Source organism: Sorex araneus, chromosome X (genome assembly GCF_027595985.1).
Source record: "Sorex araneus isolate mSorAra2 chromosome X, mSorAra2.pri, whole genome shotgun sequence".
Lineage (NCBI taxonomy): Eukaryota > Metazoa > Chordata > Mammalia > Eulipotyphla > Soricidae > Sorex > Sorex araneus.
In genome coordinates, this window is record NC_073313.1 from 17,168,025 (window position 1) to 17,192,721 (window position 24,697).

General features: G+C 44.2%; 1 protein-coding gene across 2 annotated transcripts in view; it reads left to right on the forward strand.

Moving 5' to 3' along the window:
* Positions 1-24,697, forward strand: part of REPS2 (RALBP1 associated Eps domain containing 2) — a 243,405-nt gene that overhangs the window by 192,075 nt on the left and 26,633 nt on the right. For both annotated transcript variants that reach the window (XM_055121665.1, XM_055121666.1), the window contains exon 14: positions 8,453-8,514. In XM_055121665.1, coding sequence (XP_054977640.1) covers positions 8,453-8,514 — 62 coding nt within the window. The remainder of the gene's footprint in view (positions 1-8,452; positions 8,515-24,697) is intronic.

The following is a 24,697-nucleotide window of genomic DNA, read 5'->3' on the forward strand; positions in this document are numbered from 1 at the left end:
ACATCATGGCGTGAGTTCCCCTCCCTGTGTGTTGACTGGGGCCCCGGGGCTAGGCGTAGATTCACATACGCTAGTGGACTAGAAAGGAAAGCAGTCACGGTGCTTACTATAAAGAAGCAGCCATTTTGATGAACTTGCCAAGACAAGGAATGATCTTATTGATGAAACCCTTGAAGCTTTGCAGCTCGATTGATGCTCGAAAGCCTACATCCCGCTGTCAGTCTGCCTTTCAGCATTTGCAGTTCCTTGGGTATTAGAATGCCTTTATTTTCTTAATAAAATATTCCTAGTTTGGTACAGGGATGGGAGCCCTTTTGCACGGCTGAAGTTACTCCAAGTTTTCCTCTCCTGAAGAATCAGCTTTTTGTTCCTTAATGCTTTTGATGGCCACATCTGCTGCTTTATTTCCACTCAGTAAGTTGGAGCATGTTTTTGTTTAGTCATTGATCTGGGTCTTTGTGAAAATCTGAAGGAAATGAGTAAACAGTAATAGCTGTGGATTGTTTGAGGAGTTCTAAGCCTAGTGAGGTAGGAGGACAAAAAATATTAGGAACGAGAATTTTGGATGAAGATATGAAGAAGCCGAGATTCAGAGAGAGATCAATCAGTGTCAGAACATGCACATTTTCAATAAAGGTCATAGACACCAGGAATGACTATTGTGTGTTTTCAAGGTAGGATTAAGTGGTCATTTCTTTTCAAGACACTTTTACTCTGCTTTTCATGATTTGGTCATTGTTTTCTAGTTCTATTTCTAATAGGCTTTTATTTACCAGAACCTTCTAGCAAATAATCTGGCTCTCCCCATTATTAATTGTAAATTACAGAATAAACCTGCATTACTTTAATGTATCCATAAAAAGTGCTGTCCTCCTCCCCCTTTACATTTCCTTTCCTTCCCTTCTGGGAAGGCAGCTGTTACTGTTTACAAGTATGTTGTCATTGCAGGCATGTGGATATTAGATTATTCAGCCAAAGTTTTTTTTCTCGTTTCACTGTGTGCGTTCTTCCTTCCTTCCTTCCCTTCATTCCTCTCTCATGCTTTCCCTCCCTCCTACGTTCCTTCCCTTCCTCCCTTCCACCCCGCTCCTCCCCACCCTTTTTACTTTCCCTTCTCTCCCTTCCCCTTCCCTTCTCTTTTCTTTACCTGGCTGCTCTCTCATTTGGTTGATGAAGACCTGCACGGTAGCACTGTCATCCCATTGTTCATCGATCTGCTCGAGCGGGCACCAGTAACATCTCCATGGTGAGACCTACTGGATAAAATATTTGAATCCAATTTAAGCTTAAGAATGGCCTGGAGACATTTTAGGAATAGAGATTTCGCTAAACTCGGGTCTGATTCCTCAGCCATGGTGCTGTGGGCGACAAGAAGAGTTTCACAAATGATCAGCAGAATGATGCTCGATCACTGTTTCCTCCAGAAAGAAAAGAGAATGCAAAACAGAAATGGCAAATGGAATTATCGGAAGATAAATCAACACATGTCAGTTTTTCATGATTAATCGCTTCATGATTTTAACCTATGTAAATAAGGAAATTAGATCATTTTGTCCAATACAGTATACTACCTGTTCTTTTTGCATAACTAAGCCTTCAACTCTGTAATCTGTGTCTTTTTAGCAGGGAGGGAAGGCCCAGGGCTTTTCACACGCTTCACTCCGCCTGTGACCCCAAGAGCCATGTGTGTGAGTGGGCAGGTTCTGAAATTTCTTTCCTGCTTAATCCAATTCCAGCGCCAACTGTAAAGTCATTACTCTTGCTTAGTTATTTCCACTCTTGACAGAGGGTCAGTGGAAGTGAATTCTGGAAAGCAAGGAAAGAAACGAAAAAATGTGAATAGTCACAGCTGTTGTGCTGGGGGTTGGGAGGGAAGTTCCGGGGGCCTCGTGCTGAACTGGAGGGACAGACTGAAGTCAGGGGGCGGGGTGTTCTCCACTCCCTCTCACCCAACCTCTTGGGAGAATACTGTAGTACAGGATTTCAAAAGACATCTCATGCTTTGCTAGCTCAAAGGCATGATATTTGTCTGATCCCCAGTTGACTTTGCGAGTTCTAGTCTCCATCTGCTTTCTTCAATCCCCCCTCCCCTCCAGCTTCTGCTTTCCTTTCCCACCCTTAGTGCACTTACAGTTTATTACAGTTTTTTTTTAAAAAGTGTGGGTGTTGAAGCGATGGTACAATGGGTTGTGTGCTCGCTTTGCATGCCACCGAGCTGGGTTTGTTCCCCAGCACCCCCCATTTGGTCCCTCAAGCACCGCCAGAAATGAACCCTGAGTGCGAGCCCTGCTGACCCCAAACAAAACCGAAAGTCTGATCTTTTGGGTAAGATTAATGTTTAGCCTTTATAGTACTATGACTATGTAAGCTACATAGCAAATTATTTACCTTTTTTTTGGGTACCACCCTCAGTGAAGCTCAGGGCTTACTCCTGACTCTACACCCAGGAATTGTTCCTGGTGGTGCTTGGAGGCCATTTGGGATGCCGGGGATTGAACCTGGGTTGGCTACATGCAAGGCAAGCGCCCTCCCTGCTAGTAGCTCTCTAGCCCCTATTTACTTTCCTTACTTGCACAAATCGTTGGGTTTGCCTTAGAGTGAATAACGAACTTGTTTCTTTTGAATCAGCTCTAGACTACTTGAACTTTCTAAAGCTCCTCTTGTGAAATTCTGATACATTAGATGCTTCACGTATTTGAAGAATTCTAAGTGATTGTCTTCTGTCCGATATGAAATTTTCATCATGGCCTCACTGTCAGCCAAGGATTTCCTTCCCTTTCCTCACATACTGGATTTCCCTTGTCCTGGATCTCACATGTTGTTCGGTCTTGCTTCTGGAGAGTGGCTCCTCTCATGGATTTCTTGAAAAGGACATGTCTAGAAGTATCTTAACTCACACTACCATTCGTGCTTGGAGTTCGAGCATACCATCATTGTTGGAAATAGATTTCTTATCAGAAGATTGATGGCTTCCTTCCGTGGGTCCTGCTACCCAGGGTCTGTTTGGAAGTCTGCAACTCTTTGGACTTCATACACTTTGCGTGTGGCCTGCTGTCCTATCCCATCTCCTGATTGCAATTGTTCCTTTTCTACCACCCCTAGCATATTGAAATGTTGTGACAATGAACCATCTACAGGTATGTTTTCTCTTGCATGCTCAGTGAACTTCTTTAATTTAGAGACTCATTCTTCCCTTCCGGAGAATTTTCTTCAAGTGTCTGCCCACACCCCGACCTTCACTATTTTATTACTTTCTCTTTGTGGATCGTTGAATATAACTCTTATTTCAGGAAGATGTGTTTTTTTTTTGGGGGGGGGCGGGAGAAAGGGATCACACCTGGCTGTGCTCAGGAATTCCTCCTGGCTCTGTGCTTAGGGATTATTTCTGGCTCTGTGCCTAGGAGACACACTTGGTGGAGTTTGGGGGACCATATGGGGTACCAAGGCTCGAACCCGGATCCACCACTTGCAACACAAGCTTCTTATTGTACTATTTTTCTGACCCTCTGGAAGATTTTTTTCAGATTATTTTTGAACCTTTATTCTAAGCTTTCCCCTTTGTGTTAGCATGTGTTTAATTTCCGAGTTCTCTTCATTTTTTTTGAATGTTCTTTTTACAATGGTATCCCATGATTTCATCTGTGCAGAGAGTATCTATTTTCTCTTAGTGCCTTTATTATTTCTTAAAATTCTGCTAAAAACTATATCCCCCACTCCCACCTCATCATTCTTTCTCAGTAGACTGTAAACCCTGTGAGGGGAGGGTTTTTTCCTGGTTTTCACAGACATTTTTCCAGCACTTCAAACAGTACCTGGCACATTGTTGTTTGTGTTGGTTTTAGCCTATTGATTTTTGCAGCTAGGCTAGCTTAGTGTTAAGGTTCTTAGGATTGTAAGATGCCCTTCAGTGACTGCACTCATTTGTGGAGTATAGAAGAACATCACATGAGGCTGACACCCAAGGATAGTAGATACAAGGGCCAGGAGGATTGCCCCATAGCTGGAAACCTGCTTCATGAGCAGAGGGGAGAAGGCAGATGATATAGAGAAGGGATCACTGAGAAAATGATGGCTGGAGTAACCAGTTGGGATGGGAGATGCGTGCCGAAAGTAGGTAATGGACAAAACCTGATCGCCTCTTAGTATCTGTGTTGCAAGCCATAATGCCCAAAAGTAGAGAGAGAGTATGGGGAATATTGTCTGCCATGGAGGCAGGGGGAGGGTGGGAAAGAGGGGGTATACCCAGGATATTGGTGGTGAGGAATGTGCACTGGGGGAGGGATGGGTGTTTGATCATTGTGAGATTGTAACCCAAACATGAAAGCTTCTAACTGTCTCACAGTGATTCAATAAAATTTAAAAAAAGATGCCCTTCAGTAATAGCTATCATGATACTGAAAAAAATTGATTTTTTTTACTTCAGTTACCTCAACAAAGGGAGTCTGGCTGGACAGCAGGCACCGGACTGGCTCTTCTCTAGCCACGTGGCTGGCCATGTGTTTGCGTTTGATCTTTTTGATGTGGATATCTCTTTGATATGGATGCTTCTACATCCAGCACACTTTCATTATTAAGAGAAGTCAACTCTGGGGATTTCCAATAGAATAGTAAGTGATAGCATACTCCTAGATGAAACAGAAGTCTCATTCGAGTGATATTAATAAGATATGTTTACACATTTTCCCCAAACAAGACCTCTTGGATATTCTTGGGAATGTAAGTTGCTGCAGCATCTGAAAAATGATAGGAAGGCACAAAAATTGAAAAAAAAACTAAAAAGCTAGGGGTGTTACTCAGTGATAGCACTTGCCTTGCAGTGTGAGTCCTTGGGTCTGATTCCCGGCACTGCAAAAGAACCAAAGCTGAAAACAAAAACTAGAAGTAAAATTGCCTTCTAATCAGTACCACTTATAGGTATTTGTGAAAGGATATGAAAACACTAACTTGAAAATATATGGGCCCCTCTATTTTCATAGCAGCATTATTTACATTAGCCGAGACATAAAAATTACCTGTATGTTCATCTCTGGATAATTGGATAACTGGATAAGGTTTTGGTATATATGACTCAGTGAATTACTACTCAGCTGTTAACAAAGAAGAAATCTTGCCTTTTGTGACAGCATGAGGGATTGAACCTGAGGTGATTATTCAAAGCAAAATCATTCAGGACATGATGTCAATTAAAAAATGGAATAATCTTACATATCAAAGCCCATGAGACTCAAAGAGACACTTGGAAATAAAATTTATACCCCTAAGTGATTGTTAGAAAAGTAGAAAAGCTGAAAATCAATGAACTAAGTTTAAGATGGAAAAAATTGTAGAATAAATCCAGAGAGTTAAAGAACAGTGACATTAATGAAATAGAAAGCAAGCATATACTACAGAGGCTCAAAAAATTGGAAAGTTGGTGTTTTTGAAAAGACAATGAAACTGACAAATTGCAAGTGAGCTTAATGATATAACACAGTAGAAATGGCACTGGAAACGAACAAATACAGAGATTAAGAAGGAAAGGGGGATAGGAACACATTTATGACAATAAATGAAAATAATTAGCTAAAATGAATAAATATCTAGAAATAGAATTGACTTAAAATAGAGCTAAGCAATAGAAACAGTTCTATAAGAATTCAATAAAATCATTAATATTATTTCAAAGAAAACTCTGGGCTCGGATAGTTTGCTGTCTGACAATTAAAAGCAACAAAAAAATTCTGGTCTCATGTAGCCTACAGTTTAGAAAAGGTGGGGGATTGGGTCACATCACATCAGCTCTAACAAAGGACCACATGGGAAAGGAAAGGTACTTGTTTGACTTACTCATGACTCTGTTTTCAGGAATCCTAATGAAGATGTTGGTCAACTAAATTTAGCTGATATAAAAATATTGTAAACCATAATACCCAAAGGGGGCGAGGGAGCGGGGTGGGAAGGGGGAGAGAGAGAGAGAGAGAGAGAAGAGAGAGAGAGAGAGAGAGAGAGAGAGAGAGAGAGAGAGAGAGAGAGAGAGAGAGAGAGAGAGATTGATTGCCATAGAGGCAGGGTGGGGGCAAGAGGGAAACTGGGAACATTGGTGGTGGGAAATCTACACTGGTGAAGTGACAGATACAGATGATGTTGGAACATTACATGACTGAGACCCAATCATGAACAGTTTTGTAACTGTGCATCTCACCGTGATTAAACTTTTATAAATTAATTTAAAAAATACTGGAATCCCTCTTTAAGAAAAACACCTGATAAAATTGGGATTATTTTAAGTTTAGAGGTATATTCTAGTATTAAAACCTAGTCTTATTTGTCATTAACAAATTGTGATAAAATATTAACAAATTAGAACTTTCATCTTGGTAATTGTAGCTTTGGCTAAAATTTGATAACAGATTACTATAAAAATATCAATAAAAATGAGTGAGAATTTCCAACGTATTGTCATGTCTAAAGAAACCCTCACAAATACCATATTTAATGGTAAAATAGCAAGTCTTTCTCTTTTAGACCAAGAGCAGATGAGAATGCCCATGTAGCCAAATTTTGGTCTCATTTTGGTCAGATGAGACCAAAATGGAATGAATGAAAGAATTAAATTTCTGGAAAGAGGAAGGTCAACATTAATAGGTCCAGCAGTATTCAGAATCAGGCCCTTACATCATCTCTCATAAAAACAGGGCACTTTAAAAAAGCTTAATAGGGGGGGTTAGAGCTATAGTACAGTGGGTAGGGCGTTCGCCGTGCACGAGGTCAATCTGGGTTCGATTCCCGGTATCCCATATGGTCCCCCAAGCTCCGTCAGAAGTAATTCCTTAGTGCAGAGCCAGGAGGAACCCCTGAGCATCGCTGGGTGTGACCCAAAAAGCAAAAAAAAAACCCTTAATAATAGTAAATAAGAAACAGCTATTTACTGATATAGCTCCTCTTTCTTGTAAATGCAGGAGGCAGGTGTATGGCTTATTTCCTGTCTCAGGGATCACCTTCCTCTGCTTAATTGCAAGGGCAGTGGAAACCTGGTCTCCTTGACTCCGTCCTAACTCAAAACTTAACGAGGTCAACTTAGGAAAATGCTTGTCATCGATTAGTAAGGGGTTTATTTTAACACACACTTTATTTTCAAGGTGTCTTTCTGTTAAAGAGTGCATGGAGTTCTGTTCTTGCTGTCAAAGTAACCGGTAACTTCCAGAGCCCGTCTGTAACCTTGAGTAGGGGCCCTAGGCTGGATAATTCCGGAGGCTTTTGTCATTCTCTGCTGCTCCATGCTTTGATATCAAACGCTGTTGTGGGTCTTGGCACCTCTGGAGTTTTGAGCCACTGATATGTTTCATAAATTTTAATGAAAGATTAAGTGAAATCACTGATGAACCCGTATGGCGGGTTCATATCTGTGCATTATCTCAAAGTGGAAGTTTCTGTGAAATGACTCTTGAGTTATATTTGTGGAGAGCCCTGAACTCTGTCTTTCTTCTTACTTGTCAGATCCAGCGAGGTCAAAACAAAAGTGATTTGCAAAAAATTCCATGGTCTTGGCACACAGCTCTGATTTATTTTTGAGGCACAGAAAATTGCCCAAATATTAGCACACATATTACAAGATTTGCAAAGAAACTGAAGCATAGATAGAGCATGGCATGCTTTTTTTTTTAAAAAAAAAGAAGTTTGTAGAGTTTATGGTTTAACTTGCCAGAGTCTGATAATAAACGTATTTCTTGCTTGTGATTATAAGCTCTATTTATAATTCCATAGCAGCTGTTTATTTTCTTTGTCGAACTGCAATTCAGACATTCTCGGCTTACCTCATTTTCTCCCTATAGCTCCCAAAATTAAAAAGAAAATGAGATCGAAGCTTTCTTTTGAAAGTTCTTCAAATGGGGTCAGGTTGTTTTCGAAACAGATTTAATTATCTCTGACAATGGGCATCAGGGAAAGAAAAGGAAATCTTGATCTCCCACGAATCTGTGAATGTCCTTTAGCTGGGTCACTTTTCGGCCTGCCCTCCTGCTATCCATCAATTCTGTTCCCTGACACCACTGCCGAGTTGCCAGGTTGGATTTCTGGCTCCCCTGCTTTTGCAGCCCACTCACTGTGCTAATGAGCAGTGCCGTGGCCAAGAGCAGGGGAGAAATATGGAGGGAGCCAGTGGGGCTTGGATTATTTGCAACTAAATAATTCACATCAGAACAGTGAGGGTTTGACTACCTTGCCCATGCTGGGTTCCAGTCTTTTTAGATCAAAGGGTGTCTTCACTTTCCTCTTTTACACTGCCATAACCCCAACAGCCTGTGTGATCGCTTGGATTTCGGGTAGAACGGAAAGGGGATTAGACTCCTCGGAATGAAGGCTTCAGGTGCATTTAAACGCCGAGAAGATACTCCCTGCTGCTGGCGTCCTGGGTTAACAAGCTGAAGGGTACGTGGCTTGGGTACTCTTTAACACTGTCTGTTTTTCTTTGCAGCTACTAAGTCTGGATTGTTGCCTCCTCCACCGGCACTCCCTCCGAGACCTTGTCCATCACAGGTAAGATGAATATTGATTTCTTCAACTGTTTGGCAGTCGGGAAGTTGCCCGAGCCACAGAACTGACAGCTCCGAGTCCCAGGGTGACATCTAGGTGCAGAAAGCACGGTGGCTGCATTTCTTCTCATCCATTCAGGTCTTCTTCTCGACGTGGAAAAGGGCAACTTCCTCCCGAGGCCGCCAGACAAGTGTGTTCTCATTCATTCTCGACCGGAGAGGGTTGCACATGCTTTGCCTACAGAGAAACATCTCTCCAGTTTGGGTGGGGGACGTGGGTTTTCTCCGGAGTATGGGAATGGAAGCTGGGTGCCTACATTTTCATTAATGGGTTAGGAGTTATGCTAATAATTCTGCATCCACTACAAATAGATGGCTGGTAGTGGCACCAGGTGCTTTGGCTTGGGCCCACAGTTCCCCGTTTGGATGGGATTTTCCTTGGGAACAATCAACAGAACCAGCCGGCGTGGGGGAGTGTGTCTTCTGCAGCCTGTGAACAAATTCTGCCTCATTTCCATGTGTTACTATGCTTTTATTCAGCAGCAGTTTTTGAGGAGTGGAAAATGAGAAGAGCGAATGCATTGGGGAGGGAAAGGGTGCTTCCCATCCCATCTTGCCATAATCGTTGCTGAAGGAACTGTCTCTAAAGACTCCTCTGACTTTTGGCAGAGAGTGTTGGCCACTTTCTCTTGAGGCAGCTGCAGTTTCTGCCAGGGGCGCACAGAGTTCTTTAATGGCATCTCAGAACTCGCTGTGCGCGGCAGGAACTTTCAACATTTGCCTCTCCCCTTGCCTCCCCTCCTCTCCTCTTCTTTCAGAATTTATTATAGTTGAGGCGCCATGGTTGCAAGAGTGTTGGTATTCGTGCTATTGGTTATAAAGTCAGTCCACCTCTCCCACCACCCCCAAAGCGCTAAAGCTCCCCCCGTCCGCTGCCCTTCTCTCACTCTCAGTCCCCCTCTTTCCCGCTCACCCACGGCCTCTCTGGCTCTCAGTTTGGCACTCAAAGTCAAGTTGTTATTATTTGAGTCTGTCCACACCCTTGTTTCATTTCTTTATATACCTCTTATGAGTAAGATCATCTGGTGTTTGTCCTCCCCCTGACTTGTTTTAGTTAACATGATACCCTCTGGTCCCATCTACGTTAAGCATAAAGCAGGATTTCCATGTCTCTTCTAATTGAAGAGTAGTCCGTTGTGTATATGTACCATAGTTTCTTTATCAACTCGTTTGTCATCGGATGTTTGGGTTGTTTCCATATCCTGGCTATTGCACTCAGTGCTGCAGTGAACATAGGGCTCTGTGTGTGTGTGTGTGTGTGTGTTTCAAGTTAATGTTTTCGTGTTCTTGGGATAGATGCCAAGAAGTGGAATCCTTGGGCCGTATGGAAATCTCATTCTAACTTTTGGGAGAATTTTCCAGACTGTTTTCTGTACAGGCTGCACCAGATGGCATACCCACCAGCAGTGAAGAAGGTATTTCTTTTAGAGCATTAGATGGTCTTTAGTGCGCATTGAGCCTTGAGATGCAAATACCATGAGGTATTGGCTTTTTGCTTCAATCTGAAAGGTATTAAAGAGCCCTTCCTTTCTGGCTCACATCTGAACAGATGAGAACCCCTTTCCAACACTACAGCCTTGGCTTTAAGATATATTAGTTCATCAGTCAGTGTGTAATAATGCTACATATCTAAGCTTTAGTTTCATCTTCAGCAGGATTTCTTCGGTTATAATTTCTGCTCCTTACTAGCTATGTTTATTGAATCTCTATAGTAGACTATGCATTATACCACTGCTTTCCCCTTTATTATTATTATTATTATTATTATTATTATTATTATTTGGTTTGGGGGGGCACACACTCGATGGTACTCAGGGATTACTCCTGACTCTGTGCTCAGGAATCACTCCTGGTGGGTTCAGGGGACCATATCGGGTTTTGGCGATTAAACTCGGGTTGGCCACATGCAAGGCAAGCACCCCACTCACTGTACTATTGCTCCAGCGCCTCTCCCCCGTATTATTTAATCTCAAAGAGGCAAAAAGCTTTTTCCACAGCTGAGGAAGTTGGACTCTGCAGGGGTCAGTGAAAGCCACCACCCAAGGCCTCTGCACCCACGGCCATCTCCCCCCTCCCCCCCGCCCATTGCGGTCAGGGCATGTGTGGTGTGTAGGAAGGCATCCATGCATGGCATGGGAAATGAAGGCTTTTACCTCACGTCCCTGAGGAAGACCTAGATGAGCCGGGGGCTCCTGATTTACATTAGCAGCAAACCTGGACAGTGTCACAAGCAAATTAGTGCTTATCTCCCAGCTGCTGGTTTCAGACTGCGCCTCGAGAGCACCATGGATGAATGCATGGCAGACCCGTCTGAAAGTGCTTTTGTCGCCAACCTCCTTATCTTCCTTGTGCCATGCAAATGACAATAGTTCCTTCTGCCTCATGAAACCGTTGCTGCTGTTATCTGAAATCCTCATCTGAGCTGCTGGAGGTGGGCTTCCTGCCTGCATGGGGGCTCAGTGACAAGTATCTGACACGGGGACAGGGAATTTGCAAGTCAGTGTTAAAAGAAGGAGGTTGCTCCTGGGTCCAGGTTTCCCATCCCAGGGGAAACAGTGCATCCAGCCCTCGGTTTGGCTTGTCCCAGGGGCCTCGCATGGAGATTTTTCGACTGCAGGAAGAGGTGTGTGGGAAAAACGGGCTGACCATCTCCATGTCCTTTCCCTCTCGACACTCTCCCCCTTTCTCTCATAGTAAATGGGACACACCAACACGGGATGCTCTGGGTACCATGCATGATCAAACATCATCTTTATGTCACATCAGATTCCTAATATCAGCCCTAGGAGAAGCTCATCCAAGCATGCAGCTGCGTGGAACCCCTTGTTCTCATCTCTCCCAAGCCACTAGTGATAAAACAGTCTTCTGGGAGATATTAATAGGGCTCTTGTGGGATGACAGATTTGCCACTGACACCTCTGTACCCCCTCTGAGAGATTCACAGTGCGTCTGAGCCCACTAAAGGCTTTGAAGTTCTAGAGTAAAGAAACTTGGTCAATTTTGTTAAAGTTGGCAATTCCCTAGCTTGTGTGAGCATTCATCTCTTTATTCACAAAATGCCCATTCATATCCTGAGGGTTTAGTGGTTAGGAACATTATTATACACCAGCCTGAAGGTATTGAGGAGAACATTTCTAAACCTCTCTCATCTGTCATTTTGTCTCCATAGTATGTGATTTAAAAGTTAAATTATTTTCTACCTAATGCCAACAGTTTTCCCTAGAAGAGCTGAAAATAAAAATGAAACTTTACTGCACAATAGCTTGGAGTTTCAAATTCTTATTTCTCCAGTTAGTTTTCTTGCTTGCTTTTTTCCCCTCTTCTTGCTTATCCTCAAAGGAAGGCATTTTACCACTTTGTGGTGAATGTTACTGCAGAGAACTTCAACATTTTGTATTCTTTGCTCTGACACAATGTTTTGAATGTTCTCTAGCACTTCTGACATTCAGTCTGACTTTGGCAAAAGTGTATGAACTACAGATACATCTTTCATGTTGCATAGACAGCAGGAGAGGAGCTAGCAGGCCGGGTATAATTTAAACCAGATATTTGTTAGTGGCACAGAGAAGAGATTAAGATAAAGGGTTTGGGTTCAGTTTTGGATTGACATTTTCGTATTATTGAACTTGATAAATGGGCAAGACTAGATTGCAACACAAGAAAATGTTAAACATTCCTTCAAAAGGAATGCTGTTTTCAAAACTATGTTGATGGTCAGTGATGTGCTTCTAAGGTTCAAATGTGGAAGGGAACAGAGTTTGTACTCTGGCAGGTATGTACATGAAGCTACATACAGAGTTCTTTATGTACACCAAAAGTATATCTGTACTTTTATCAAATGAGAGAGATGAAGTGTAGGTTTTCAGCAGAAAATGAAGCTTAGCCTCTACTTATCCTAAGCACCACTATGATATGAACATCTGGATTAAATTATCCAAAGGGGGCCTTGCAGTTAGGAAAAGGAATATGTTCAAAGAAACAGATCTTTTTGTTTTTCATACTATAGGAAAGATCAAGTAGGACCAACTGAATATATAAACATTCAAGTTGTGTGTGAGTCCACATTTTTCTGTCCAAAGGCTAGAGGGTGGGCATGCTATTTTGACTCAATTCAAAAAAGGTGACATTTTTCTTTCTTCTGTAATTTTTTTTTAAATTTTTTGGGGTCACAGCCAGTGATGCTCAGGGGTTACTCCTGGCTCTGCACTCAGGAATTATTCCTGGTGGGGTGACACTTTTTGGGGGAAAGACTAATCCATAGTACAACTATTAGAGTTGATGGTTTCATGTGGAACAGTGTTAATATGAGAGGTATTAATAGTGAGTTAATAATTAACTCACTATTAGTGATTAGTGAGTGATTAATAGTGAGTAATAATTAACTCACTATCAACTCACTATTAATACCTCTCATATTAACACTGTTCCAATAGTGAGTTAAATGTATTACCTCACTATTAGTGTGCATATAGACTGAGCAAAATGCAACTACAGCTTTGCATGCAGGAGGTCCAGGTTTGATTCCAGGCACCAATGGTCCCCTAAGAACTTAGGAGGGACCCTAGAACACAGAGCCAGGAGTGGCTCTTGAGCATCCGTATATGGTCCCTAAACCATAAATAGAAAAAAAAGAGAAAAAGAAAACACTATCTACAGATTTGGTGCTTGTCCTGTAGACCAGTTGTTTGCTAAGGGCCCATTCAATGGCTGAATAGCGGAATCTCTTGACCAGCGTTATCTCATGCCCAATTTCCTGTGGCAGCAATGATAGAGACACAGCTTTTGAGTCATACAGAAAAGATTTTTTTTTTGGTACAAAGGATAATCTTTTAAGTCCTGTATTAGCATCACATTTGATGACGTGGGCCTCGCTGTCGACTAAAGAGTTCCACGTTTTCCTCCATAGACCACTCATGACTCACCAGGATCAGGATCGGAGCAAGCACTGGAGTAGTGCAGTGGGGAAACAGTTTGACGCTGTTAAGCTTAGTGAGAGCTCAGGGAATTCCCAGAAGGGCTTGAGGTGATCGGTGAAATGAGTGTTTTTCTTTTCCAGTGCTTACGGAAATTCAGAGAAAAAGTAAACCCAAAGAAACAGGCATGGCAGAGGGCCCAATTGGTTGGTAGACCCACCTGCAACTTGGAAAACTAGGACATTAGTTTTGTTTGCGTTTGGGGGCCATGCCCAGTGGTGATCAAATGTGGCTTCCTCAGGTAAACAGCTCCTCGGGCTCTCTCCAGTCCTGAAGACGAGGAGATTTTAAGGAGTAGCTCCTGAGCGTTTCTGGGGGATCTGAGGGGAGAGAGGTCGCACTGGAAGTATTAGTAAGGAGCAGCCGCCTGCCCACGCTAGACCCAGTGGTGCCACAGGAAAATGTTCCCCACGCCAAGGTTCCATCTGTGGAGCGTCTCCTGAGGAAGGCAGGAGTTGTCGCTCGGTGGTGCTTTTTTTTTTCTTCTTTTTTTTCTTTCTTACAGATGGGAATTGTTTGGGAGAGATTAAAACATTGAGAGGTCAAGGTGTCATTCCCAAAGACCAGGCCTGAGCATGGGAGTCTTCAGAAGCCCCACAGATGCTTGTCAAATGCTGCCCGACTGATAACCCTGGGCTAAAGCAAGAGAAAGAAATCTTCAAAGGAGTTAGAGTATCAGGGGCTAGAGCAACAGCAGAGGGGGCACTTGCCTTGCATGCGACTGACCTGAGTTTGATCCCTGGCACCCCATATGGTTCCCCGAGCCTGTCAAGAGTGATTTCTGAGTAGAGTCAGGAGGAAGCCCTGAGCACTGGGTATAACCAGAAGTGGACCCTGAGCACATAACCAGGTGTGATCCCCCCAAACAAAAGCAACAACAAAAATGACATGGTAAGAAACTAGCAAAGGAAGTGCAAGACAAATCTAAAGCTAACATCACTGTCACTGTCACTGTCATCCCGTTGCTCATCTATTTGTTCGAGCGGGCACCAGTAACATCTCTCAGTGTGAGACTTATTGTTACTGTTTTTGGCATATCGAATACCACGGGTAGCTTGCTAGGCTCTGCTGTGCGGGCGCGATACTCTCGGTAGCTTGCTGGGCTCTCCGAGAGGGGTGGAGGAATCTAACACGGGTTGGCCCTGTGAAAGGCGAACGCCCTATCCACTGTGCTCCAGTCCTAAAGCTAACATAAAGGAGAAAATAGTCCAGTGGAGATTAAAGGAATAGAGAATAGAAAAACAGTAGAGAAATCATTTGAAGCCAATGATTGATTTTTGAAAATATCAATGTAATCGATGAATCGGTAGCTAGACTGACCACGAATGGAATTAAGTCTATGTTGTTCTCGAATAAAAATAAAAGGCTCTCTCTTTTTTGTGGGTGTGGTGTGGAGGTTGTCACATCTCGCATATACAGGGCTTACTCCAGGCTCTGAATTCAGGGATCTCTCTTGGCGATGTTCAGGGGACTGACTATATGTGGTGCCAAGGATCAAACCCAGGTTGGCTGCGTGCAGGACAAGTACCCAACCTGCTATACTATCTTTCTGCTGCCTAAAGACTCTTTCCAATGAAAATAAAATTAAAATTAGCTTTTGATAAATACATCTCGCTATAAATAACATTGTTTTGAATTTGCTAAGGTTGAATACCCAAGTAGCTAATTATACTTTGTGTAGGGCATTTTTTTTCCTGTACTGACTTGGGCTGTACATTTTCACTATATGTTCCCTGGTTGTAGAAATGGATCATAGTTTTCTCAATGAGCTAATCACAGCTGTAGGTTGATGTAGCATGAAGAAACAATTGTGATCCGGCCAACCTCTTTTGATTGACTCTCAGGAGTTCTGCATGTCGCCTTATAAGGATTTATTAAAGGAATTCGAAAACCACTATTCTCAAACAGTTGGCACTGAATGAGAAATCAAAAGGCAAGGAGAAGAAATAATGGGAATTACTGATGAAATCCTGGCATTGGAATAAAGGAGACAAGGTGAAGTATAAATCTCCATTTTAAAAAGGAACACTCCAAGTTTTACTGTTAGATTTTATCCCAAGAACTAGTTCAAAAGAGAGAAAACATTTTATGATGATATTTATTCTGGTATTGGTGACAAGAATAAAACAACACAGATTAAATAAATGTCTGGGGAAAAAAAGCTTGTTAAAGGTATTGTAAAAATAATAGATTTTAGGGGCTGGAGCGATAGCACAGCGGGTAGGGCGTTTGCCTTGCACGCGGCCGACCCGGGTTCAATTCCCAGCGTCCCATATGGTCCCCTAAGCACACCAGGGGTAATTCCTGAGTGCAGAGCCAGGAGTAACCCCTGTGCATCACCAGGTGTGACCCCAAGAAAGCAAAAAAGTATAAAATTAAAATAATAGATTTTAGGCAGCTGCTAAAATAATTACACAGACAGGAATAGAAAAGAAGAGTCAAATTTCCTCATAGTACTGCATCAAAGTACGCAGTAGAACTTTGATAGGTGTTCCGAGGGCAGTCTGGGAAGTTCGTGGAAACAGTTACTCACTCTTTGTTGTGGTGGATTTTGAATTATTCTCTCACTGTTCCTAGCCCTTCCCAGTGGCCTGTTGCGGTTATTGATCCTCAGTGAATTTCCTCCTCAGAGATCTCTTTAGACCTCTTTTGGGATCACTTACATGATTCATTTCTAATTTACCTCTCTTATCTCCTGACAACTTGTCTATGGAAGTATGTGCACTCTCTGAGGGAGAAGCTCTTAGCAGTATGTGTGTGCATTGGGGTACCCATGGAGGTTTCCCGGTACTTCAGTCCCAGGTGTCAAGTCTCATTTGAAGGCAGACTGCTGCGGAACTGGTAGTAGCACTGTAGCACTGTCATCCCATTGTTTACCGATTTGCTCGAGCGGGCACCAGCAACGTCTCCATTGTGAGACTTGCTGTTACTGTTTTTGGCATATCGAATACACCACGGGGAGCTTGCCAGGCTCTGCCACGCGGGCGGGACACTCTTGGTAGCTTGCCGGGCTCTCCGAGGGGGATGGAAGAATCGAACCCGGGTCAGCCATGTGCAAGGCAAACGCCCTACCTGCTGTGCTATTGCTCCAGTCCACGGAATTGGTAGTAGACTTAAAAAATAACCGTTTTGTAGAGAAATTAGGCCATTTTCCTTTTTTTCTTTTTTCTTCTTTTGCTTTTTGGGTCACATCTGTGCTGTTACTCCTGGCTCTGCACTCAGGAATCACTCCTGGCGGTGCTTGGGGGACCATATGGGATGCTGTGAATTGAACCTGAGTTGGCCGCGTGCAAGGCAAATGCCCTACCCCTGTGCTTTCGCTCCAGCCCCAATGCCGTTTTTCTTTTAAATATTCTCTCTTTCAACTTAGAACTTGAACAAAAGTAGGGGGGGAATGCATTTCTAGTGCCGGGGTGATAGCTTAGGGGTCAGAGATCCACCCGTGCTCGCCCCTCGCCCCAAGTAGCAACCGAGTATGGCCCTGATGGGCCTCAGAACTGCAATGCCCAGTCATTGCATTTTCCAGCCTGGGGGACCAAGTGTCACTAAGGGTGCTCACCAGGTTCCCTGAGCACTGCTTCAGAGTCCCCCTTGGCAGTGCTATGACAACTAAAATTTCTTTCACAAAGTCATTCAACAAGAAAGGACCTAGATTCACTGTGCAGGGTATCGCCCCCTGGTGGTGAGTGTGATGCAGTAACATTGTACGCCTGTAGCACACCGTGATATTAAAACTGTAAATCATGTTACTTTGGTAATGCTCATATACAAATAAATTTCAAAAGTCATTCAGATCTTTAGAAGATACCTTTTAATTTTTTTACCTGTTTGTTTGCAAGGAGGAGGATACACCTGGCGGTGTTCAGGGCTTACTCCTGGCCCTGCACTAAGGGATCACTCGTGACAGTGCTCATGGGACGTTAGGGGATATTGGGATGAAAGCGAGGTCACCCTGAGGCAGGGCGAACACCCTGCCTGTTTTCTTCTCTCTCTGGTCCTGGAAATTACTTCTAGAAGACCATGCTTTCAGAGCCTGCGAGGAGACATATAATCTTGCATAATCATATAGTTAGGATAACTCTAACAATTTGTGAGATTCAAATGAACAGTTTACTGAAATCTCTCATCTAGTAATGTTTTTCATTCGTGTTCTCTGCATGGTAAATTCTTATTGTCCTGTCTCTTAAATGATAATTTTGCTGGGCACAGGATTATATGTTGAAGGTTATTGTCCCTTTCCCTTTTGAATACATTACTGCCTTCTTTTCTGACATTTACATTTATTGTTTTGTCACTGCTGAGCATTCTGCTGTAACCCTAGTTTGGCTCCTTTTGGAGTAACTCTTTCTTTTCTCTAGAGTGACTTTTATTTTGATGTTCTGTTTCAATTTTACTGCATTGTGTCTAGGCATAGAATAAAATTGACATATTCTGGATGATTCTTGGTATGCACTTTCCACCTGGAAAATGATCTTTAATTTGAGAGCACTCTTAGTCATACATCTGCAGACTTTTATTCTTGGTTTTCCCAATTTCCTTTTGAACTCCAGGGAGCTATTTTTCTATGTCTAGCAACATAATATTTTATCGCTTTTTATGCGGTTGTGTCTCTAGGCTGGCCTTGGGTAAAATCTTCATCTTCCATTTGATTTTTTTATACAACCATATATGATTCCAGATTATATAATTCATTCATTTAAATAACTTTCTTCATTTATTGACCCTTTTTAATAGGGGCCACTCCCTGTGATATCTGCTCCAGTTGTGGGAGCCTGACATTTTGGTCTTGGGCCTGGCACTGTGGTTTAGGCATGCTAGGACCATATGCAAAAGTGTCCAGGGCCTTCGGAGGTGCACCCGGAAGTGGTTGGGGGCTGTACGGTACTGGGGATGATACTCAGGGCCTCAAGTGTGCAAGGCTTGTTCTCCATCTCTTTGAGCCGTTATCGCTGACCCCAAATTCATTTTTTCTAATATTAGCCTGTTCTTGTTTTTCTTCTCCCATTTTTTATTTCAGCCCCATCTGTTCTTTTTTTTTTTTTTTTTTTGCTTTTTGGGTCACACCTGGCGATGCACAGGGGTCACTCCTGGCTCTGCACTCAGGAATCACCCCTGGTGGTGCTCAGGGGACCATATGGGATGCTGGGAATCGAACCCGGGTCGGCCGAATGCAAGGCAAACGCCCTACCCACTGTGCTATCACTCCAGCCCCCCCATCTGTTCTTTTTAAGGATGATTTCACTACTTTTAACATTGAGAGTTCGAAACATATAGCCTAGTTCTCCTTCTCAGAGAACCTGGCAAGGTACCGAGAGCATCCTGCTTGCGTGGCAGAGCCTGGTAAGCTCTCTGTGGCGTATTCGATATGCCAAAAACAGTAACAATGATGGGTCTCATTTCCCTTACCCTGAAAGAGCCTTCAATGCGGCACTGCTGGGAAGAACGAGTAAAGAGAGGCTACTACAATTTCAGGGCTAGGACGAATGGAGACATTACTGGCGCCCGCACGAGCAAATCGATGATCAATGGGATGACAGTGATACAGTGATTTTCAGCTTGTTTTTACTTGTTTTAGTTGGGGTCATGTTTTCTAACTGGGAGGGCACTGTTCTTTTTTGGATTTATGTGACAGTAGGTTAACCATCTGACTGGAAGTTGCAGTTGAACTTCTTCCGTTCATTCCAAGTGACATCTCTACCAGCCGCGCCCAACAGCTCTACACCCGTGCGTGTCGAGGCTAGAGCCAGTTATTTTTTAAATTTAATTTTTATTGCGGAGCTTGACCTATAATATATTGGTTTCAGGTGTAAAACATGATTCAGACTTTGCAAACCTGGTGAAATGATCATGTGAGTAAGTGCAGTTAATCACCTGGCACTGTGATTTTTAGGACTTTCTTGGCAGCTTCCCAGTTTGTTCTACAGTGTTACTGACTGTAGGCATAAGAGCCAGTCTTTTGGGCTTTGTTTTTCACTTGGGGCCACACCTGGCGGTGCTCAGAGCTTTCTCCAACTGGTTTTGACCACTTGCAAGGCAAGTGCCTTAATCCCGTACTATCCCTCCAACCCTAGAGCCAGTTTTTCTATACTAGGTTCAGCCCTTCCGTCCAGTAGATGCTAGGGATCTTGCCTCTGGTTCTAGAAGCTGGTTTAGCCCCAGACCTGGCTGCAGTGTTGCATCTTCTTCCTGTCCCTTCTCTAAGCGGACAGCCCTGGGCACTTCGTAAGCTTAATCCGGCCTTTGCACCTTAGTTCCTGGCTCTGGGGACTGAGCTTGATACCAGTCTCCCATGCCATGTGGCACTTTTAAATCTCTGACTCTGCCATTTATGCTCTCTCAGCTGTTCTACCTGCTTCTGAGCCCTTGGCCTGGGCTGCCTGTCTATGATTTGACCCTCTGTAGGAATTTTTATCCTCCTTCTGAGTGTACTAAGTCTTTGTAAGGTCATTATCTCTGTGCGCATTTTCCACAGGCTGTCATTTTGTGGCAGAGGAAGTTGAGGGTCAGAAGGCAAAGCGAGCTGCTTGGATCCTCACAGCGAGTGAGTGCTGGCTCAGTTTTTGTAGCAGAGGGGATCTGGGAACGCTTTCAGGGAAATTTACAAATGAGCATCTAGAGAGTAAAAACATTATTGCACATCACTGAAGTTATAACTAAGCACAAGTTAATAAGATTGTCTAGTTTCAGGGCTGAAGCGATAGCACAGTGGGTAGGGCTTTACCTTGCATGCAGCCGACCCGGGTTCGATTCCCAGCATCACATATGGTCCCCCCAGCACTGCCAGGAGTAATTTCTGAGTGTATGATCCAGGAGTAATCCCTGTGCATCACTGGGTGTGACCCAAAAAGAAAAAAAAAGATTGTCCAGTTTCTCCATCCACCAGTGACTTTCAAATTATGAACCATTGTTGTATGTGTTAAAAAAAATTTTTAAAGTATCTTCCCAGTGCAGACTTACATTTATCTCAACCAACATAGCTTTCACAGGTTTGTCACTGGGCCATATTTGGTACAGCCAATGGGCACGTGGAACCCTCCCTGTACCTCCTAAAAGGTGACCAGAAAGCAGTATGGTGCCCTCTCTCCAACCCCAGCTCTCCCTTTAAAAAAAAAAGATCTACGGTTTTGTTGCTCCCCTAGAAGGTGCTATTAGAAACTGAGCTATACTTTGACAGTTTTGGAGGTGAAACCTCCCTCTTGTTTGCATTTGTTTTATGCCACTAGGTGGCACTTTTAAGACATGACAGGAAATTGGCTTGACTGGATGTGTCTGTGTGTGTTTATGGTGTATTGAAGAGAACATGCATATTGGAAAGTGTAGATGGAGTGAACAAGACAGTGGATTTTTACAGGCTGAACGAGGCAAACTCCCTATCCTCTCTACTGTCTCATTCCCCCTCACCCCCCTTGCTGTGGCACCCCCCCCCCCCGTCTACTTCTTAAAAGGGGATTTAATTTTTTTTTTCTGGATCACAGATCTGGCTTTGACTTAAAAGTCTTACTACTGAGGGATTTGTCCAAGTTCAAAGACTTATTGATGAACCATATGGCACCCAGTCCCTGGTAGATGGAGAAGGAAACAAGAGACCTAGTTGGATTTTGCTGGAGCACCTATGGACTTCTGACTAGGACCATAGAGACCTGAATTTCTCATCTCTTAAATGAAGAGTTTGGACCACCAGTGGTCTCCATTTGTTCTGGGCTGGCTGCATAAAAATCATCCAGGGAGCTTGTTAACATCGAAGTGCCTAATGCTTCAGCCACCCCTAGGAGATTCTAATTAGGGAAGTCTAGGGTAACATCGGAAAGTGTGAAATTTGTAAAAACAATTCCTCTTATTATTCTCCTGTGTGGCTCATTTTCGGAACCACTGGCTGAGAAGGCCTTGAACGAATGGAATGGAGTTGGGAAGAGTCTCTTGGTGTGTTTGAAGAGTTATGTAATAGTTATGTGCCTGGAGCCAGTTCCATATGGTGAAATAATGCAGTTATGATGGAGAGGTAAATCAGAGCCAGATGATGGGAGAGAGTTCAATGGTTGGGGGATTGTGTGGTGTGTTATAGGCTTTAGGGACCCACTGAGGGCTTTTGAGAAAAAGAATGTTTTGATGAGAAGGTGCTTTCAGGGTTAGTTCATCACTGGTGTGCTGGGTGGATTAGACCACATGTGCGCGAGGGGAGGACGCGCAGGCTGGAAAAAGCTGGCTTGAACCTTCTGCACTGTCCCAGATGGGGGGCTGAGGAGCAGCTGCGCCGGGATGGGTGTTCTGGGACCCTCGCAGAGCCTGCCTGCGTGGAAGTGGAGTCGGAGCCATGGCATTTCTCAGAAATCCCGAGTTTATCAGCGTTGTGTTCATCTGCTTTAACCATCAGAGTGAATGATTTTTATTGTGTTTGTATCTAGGAGGCTTTAAAGGAGCCCAGTAAATAAATTCTTGCTGAGCAGTGGTTGTCAGCAGCAACTACAGCTGCTCCAGCAGGGACGGAGGGCGGGCGAGGGAAGAAAGGAAGCTCTTTCTTGTCAGACCCTGCCTCTACACTTCGGCCAAGGTGAGAGGTGCAGGGTTGGAGTCGGGCGGTGGGGGGGTTGCAGCAGGGGCCCCAGAATCCCTTGGATCCGCCAAGCACTGTGAGGAATGCACCTCTCAAAGGATTGGGTGTGGAATGTGGCATCCAAGTCAAACGGGATGTTTTTTTTTTCCCCTCTGTTCTCAAACTACAGGTCAGTATCTTTCCAAAGTATGTTGGACAGAAAACATGAGCTGTGCTGGATGTTAATCGGAATGACAGGCGAATAAGGAGCTGACGTCAGATTGTCTGGGGCCTGCCAGGTTGGGCCAAGCAGGCATCTTCCTTGGCCTCAAAGTGTTTCCACATCAGAGCGCGTGGTGTCCGGTGCGTTCTGCGAGTTTCCAGGAGGGAGGGGGACTACCAGTATTCTCTACGCTTAGCTGTGCAAACCGGTGTCCCTCTCGGCTCCGACCCACAGGCCAAATCTATCCCACCACCTGCATTTGTAAATTGTCTTGTTGGCACTTAACCACACCCTCTCGTGTCCCTGACTGCTTAGTGGTCACCAGCAGAGATAACGTATTGCACTGGGACATATTTTCTTCGTGGCTCTTTATAGAAGTTTGCCTGTCATTGCACACCAGGCCAGTGTTTCTCCGAGTGGGCAGTACTGCCCTGTGGGGATGCTGGAAACATCCAGAGGGGCTGTAGTGGCCTTGAGTGCAGTGAGGGGAGACGCCTACTCTCTACTCCCTTAGAGAAAGCAGTTCCAGGAAGTAGATGACTAATTTTATTTTTTCTGAACAGCAGATGATAGGCCAAATAAGTTTGGAAACCTCTTCCCCAGCCAGTTCATGGAATTGGTGTTCCCTGAAATCGCTATTTGAGAGATACTGCTATAAATAACATGATAAAAATAAGCTGCTCAGAATGGCTCTGTGATGATCTGCTTTATTTTATTCACCTTTTGTTGCTGCCATGTTTTCTTCTTTTTTATTTCTATCTTTATTTAATTTTATTTTTTGGTCTTTTAAGGCCACACCCGGCAATGCTCGGGGGTTATCCTGGCTCTGAACTCAGGAATTACTCCTGGCAGTGCTCAGGGGCCCATATAGGATGCTGTGGATTGAACCCAGGTCAGCCACATGCAAGGGAAATGCCCTCCCCACTGTACTATCACTCCAGCCCCTTTTTTTCTTCTTTTTTAAAATTACTTTTGGGGAAGTACCACCCAGTGGTCAGACTGGAGCAATAGCGCCGCAGGTAGGAGGTTTGCCTTGCATGCAGCTGACCTGGATTCGATTCCTCCATCCCTCTCAGAGAGCCCGGCAAGCTACCGAGAGTATCCCGCCCGCACAGCAGAGCCTGGCAAGCTCCCCATGGCGTATTCAATATGCCAAAAACAGTGACAACAAGTCTCACAATGGAGATGTTACTGGTGCCCGCTTGAGCAAATCAATGAACAACCGGACGACAGTGCGACAGTGCAGTGCTACCACCCAGTGGTGCTCAGGGGCTCCTGTCATGCTCTCTGGGGACCATGTGGTGCTCAGCAGTAAACCTACGCCTGCCTCATGCCAAGCTTTTGTTTTTGCATGTACTCAGCCCATTGAGCCATCTCTATGGCCCCACTGCCATATTTCTTTTCTCTCGCTCCAAACTCTTTTTCCGTGATTTAATTATTGCCCAAGATTGAAACCTCACCTCCATGTGTCGCTATTCTTTCCCTTCACTCAGCACGTCCTGTCAGCCAACATGGATGTAGCCAGTCTCCAGTTAAGCAGCTCCAGCTTATGTAGCTCTTAGATCTCCTCGGCCACCAGACTGCCTTCAGTGACCCATGTCTCTTGTCGTTTTCTTCCTCAGCCCTGTGTTGTAGTTTGCTTGGTTCACTCTGGAGTTCTTTCCATTCACTTTATGCACTAGATCAAGAGCAGTCTTCCTAAAACGCCAGCGTTGTCAGGTAACTTCACTACTCAGAGTCCTATAGTGGCGCCAGAGCGATCATACAGCAGATAGGCTGGTTGCCTTGCACGCCGCCAACCCTGGTTTGATCCCCGGCCACATACTTGGCAGGTGTGTATGAGGCAGGAGGAAGCATGCACCATAGACATGTCATGACAGGAACCGGGTACTTCAAGAAAGAATGAGATGGGCTCGAGGAGGAAAGATGCAGGAAGCCTCCCTGTCCTGGGTTGGCCCCACCTTTGGGAAAGTCACTGTATTGCAAACACAGTAAGAGGCCGAGCAGGCTAATGCTGCCACCATATGTCGGGGTGGCTTTTGGGGAAATGACAGGCCTTGATATTCTGACTGCTGGAGCCCCTGCCGGAGCCACAATAGTGCCACTTCTGTTTGCTTTCACTTCACCTTCTTCATTCATTTGGTCTTGGGGCCACACATGGCAGTGCTCAGGGTTTGCTCCTGGCTTTCTGCTGCCAGGAATCGCTCCTGGAGGACCCGAGGGACCTCATGGGATACCAGGAATCGAACTTGGGTTGGCCACATGCAAGGCAAGCGCCCTAGCCACTCTCTGGCCGCTTTTTTTTTTTTTTACCTTTTTTACCTTTTTGGTTTCGTGGGAGTGATTGAGTGTGGCAGTCTCCCTGTCGGAGGGAGATTCCTTTCTGTTTCACTTTGAGGTG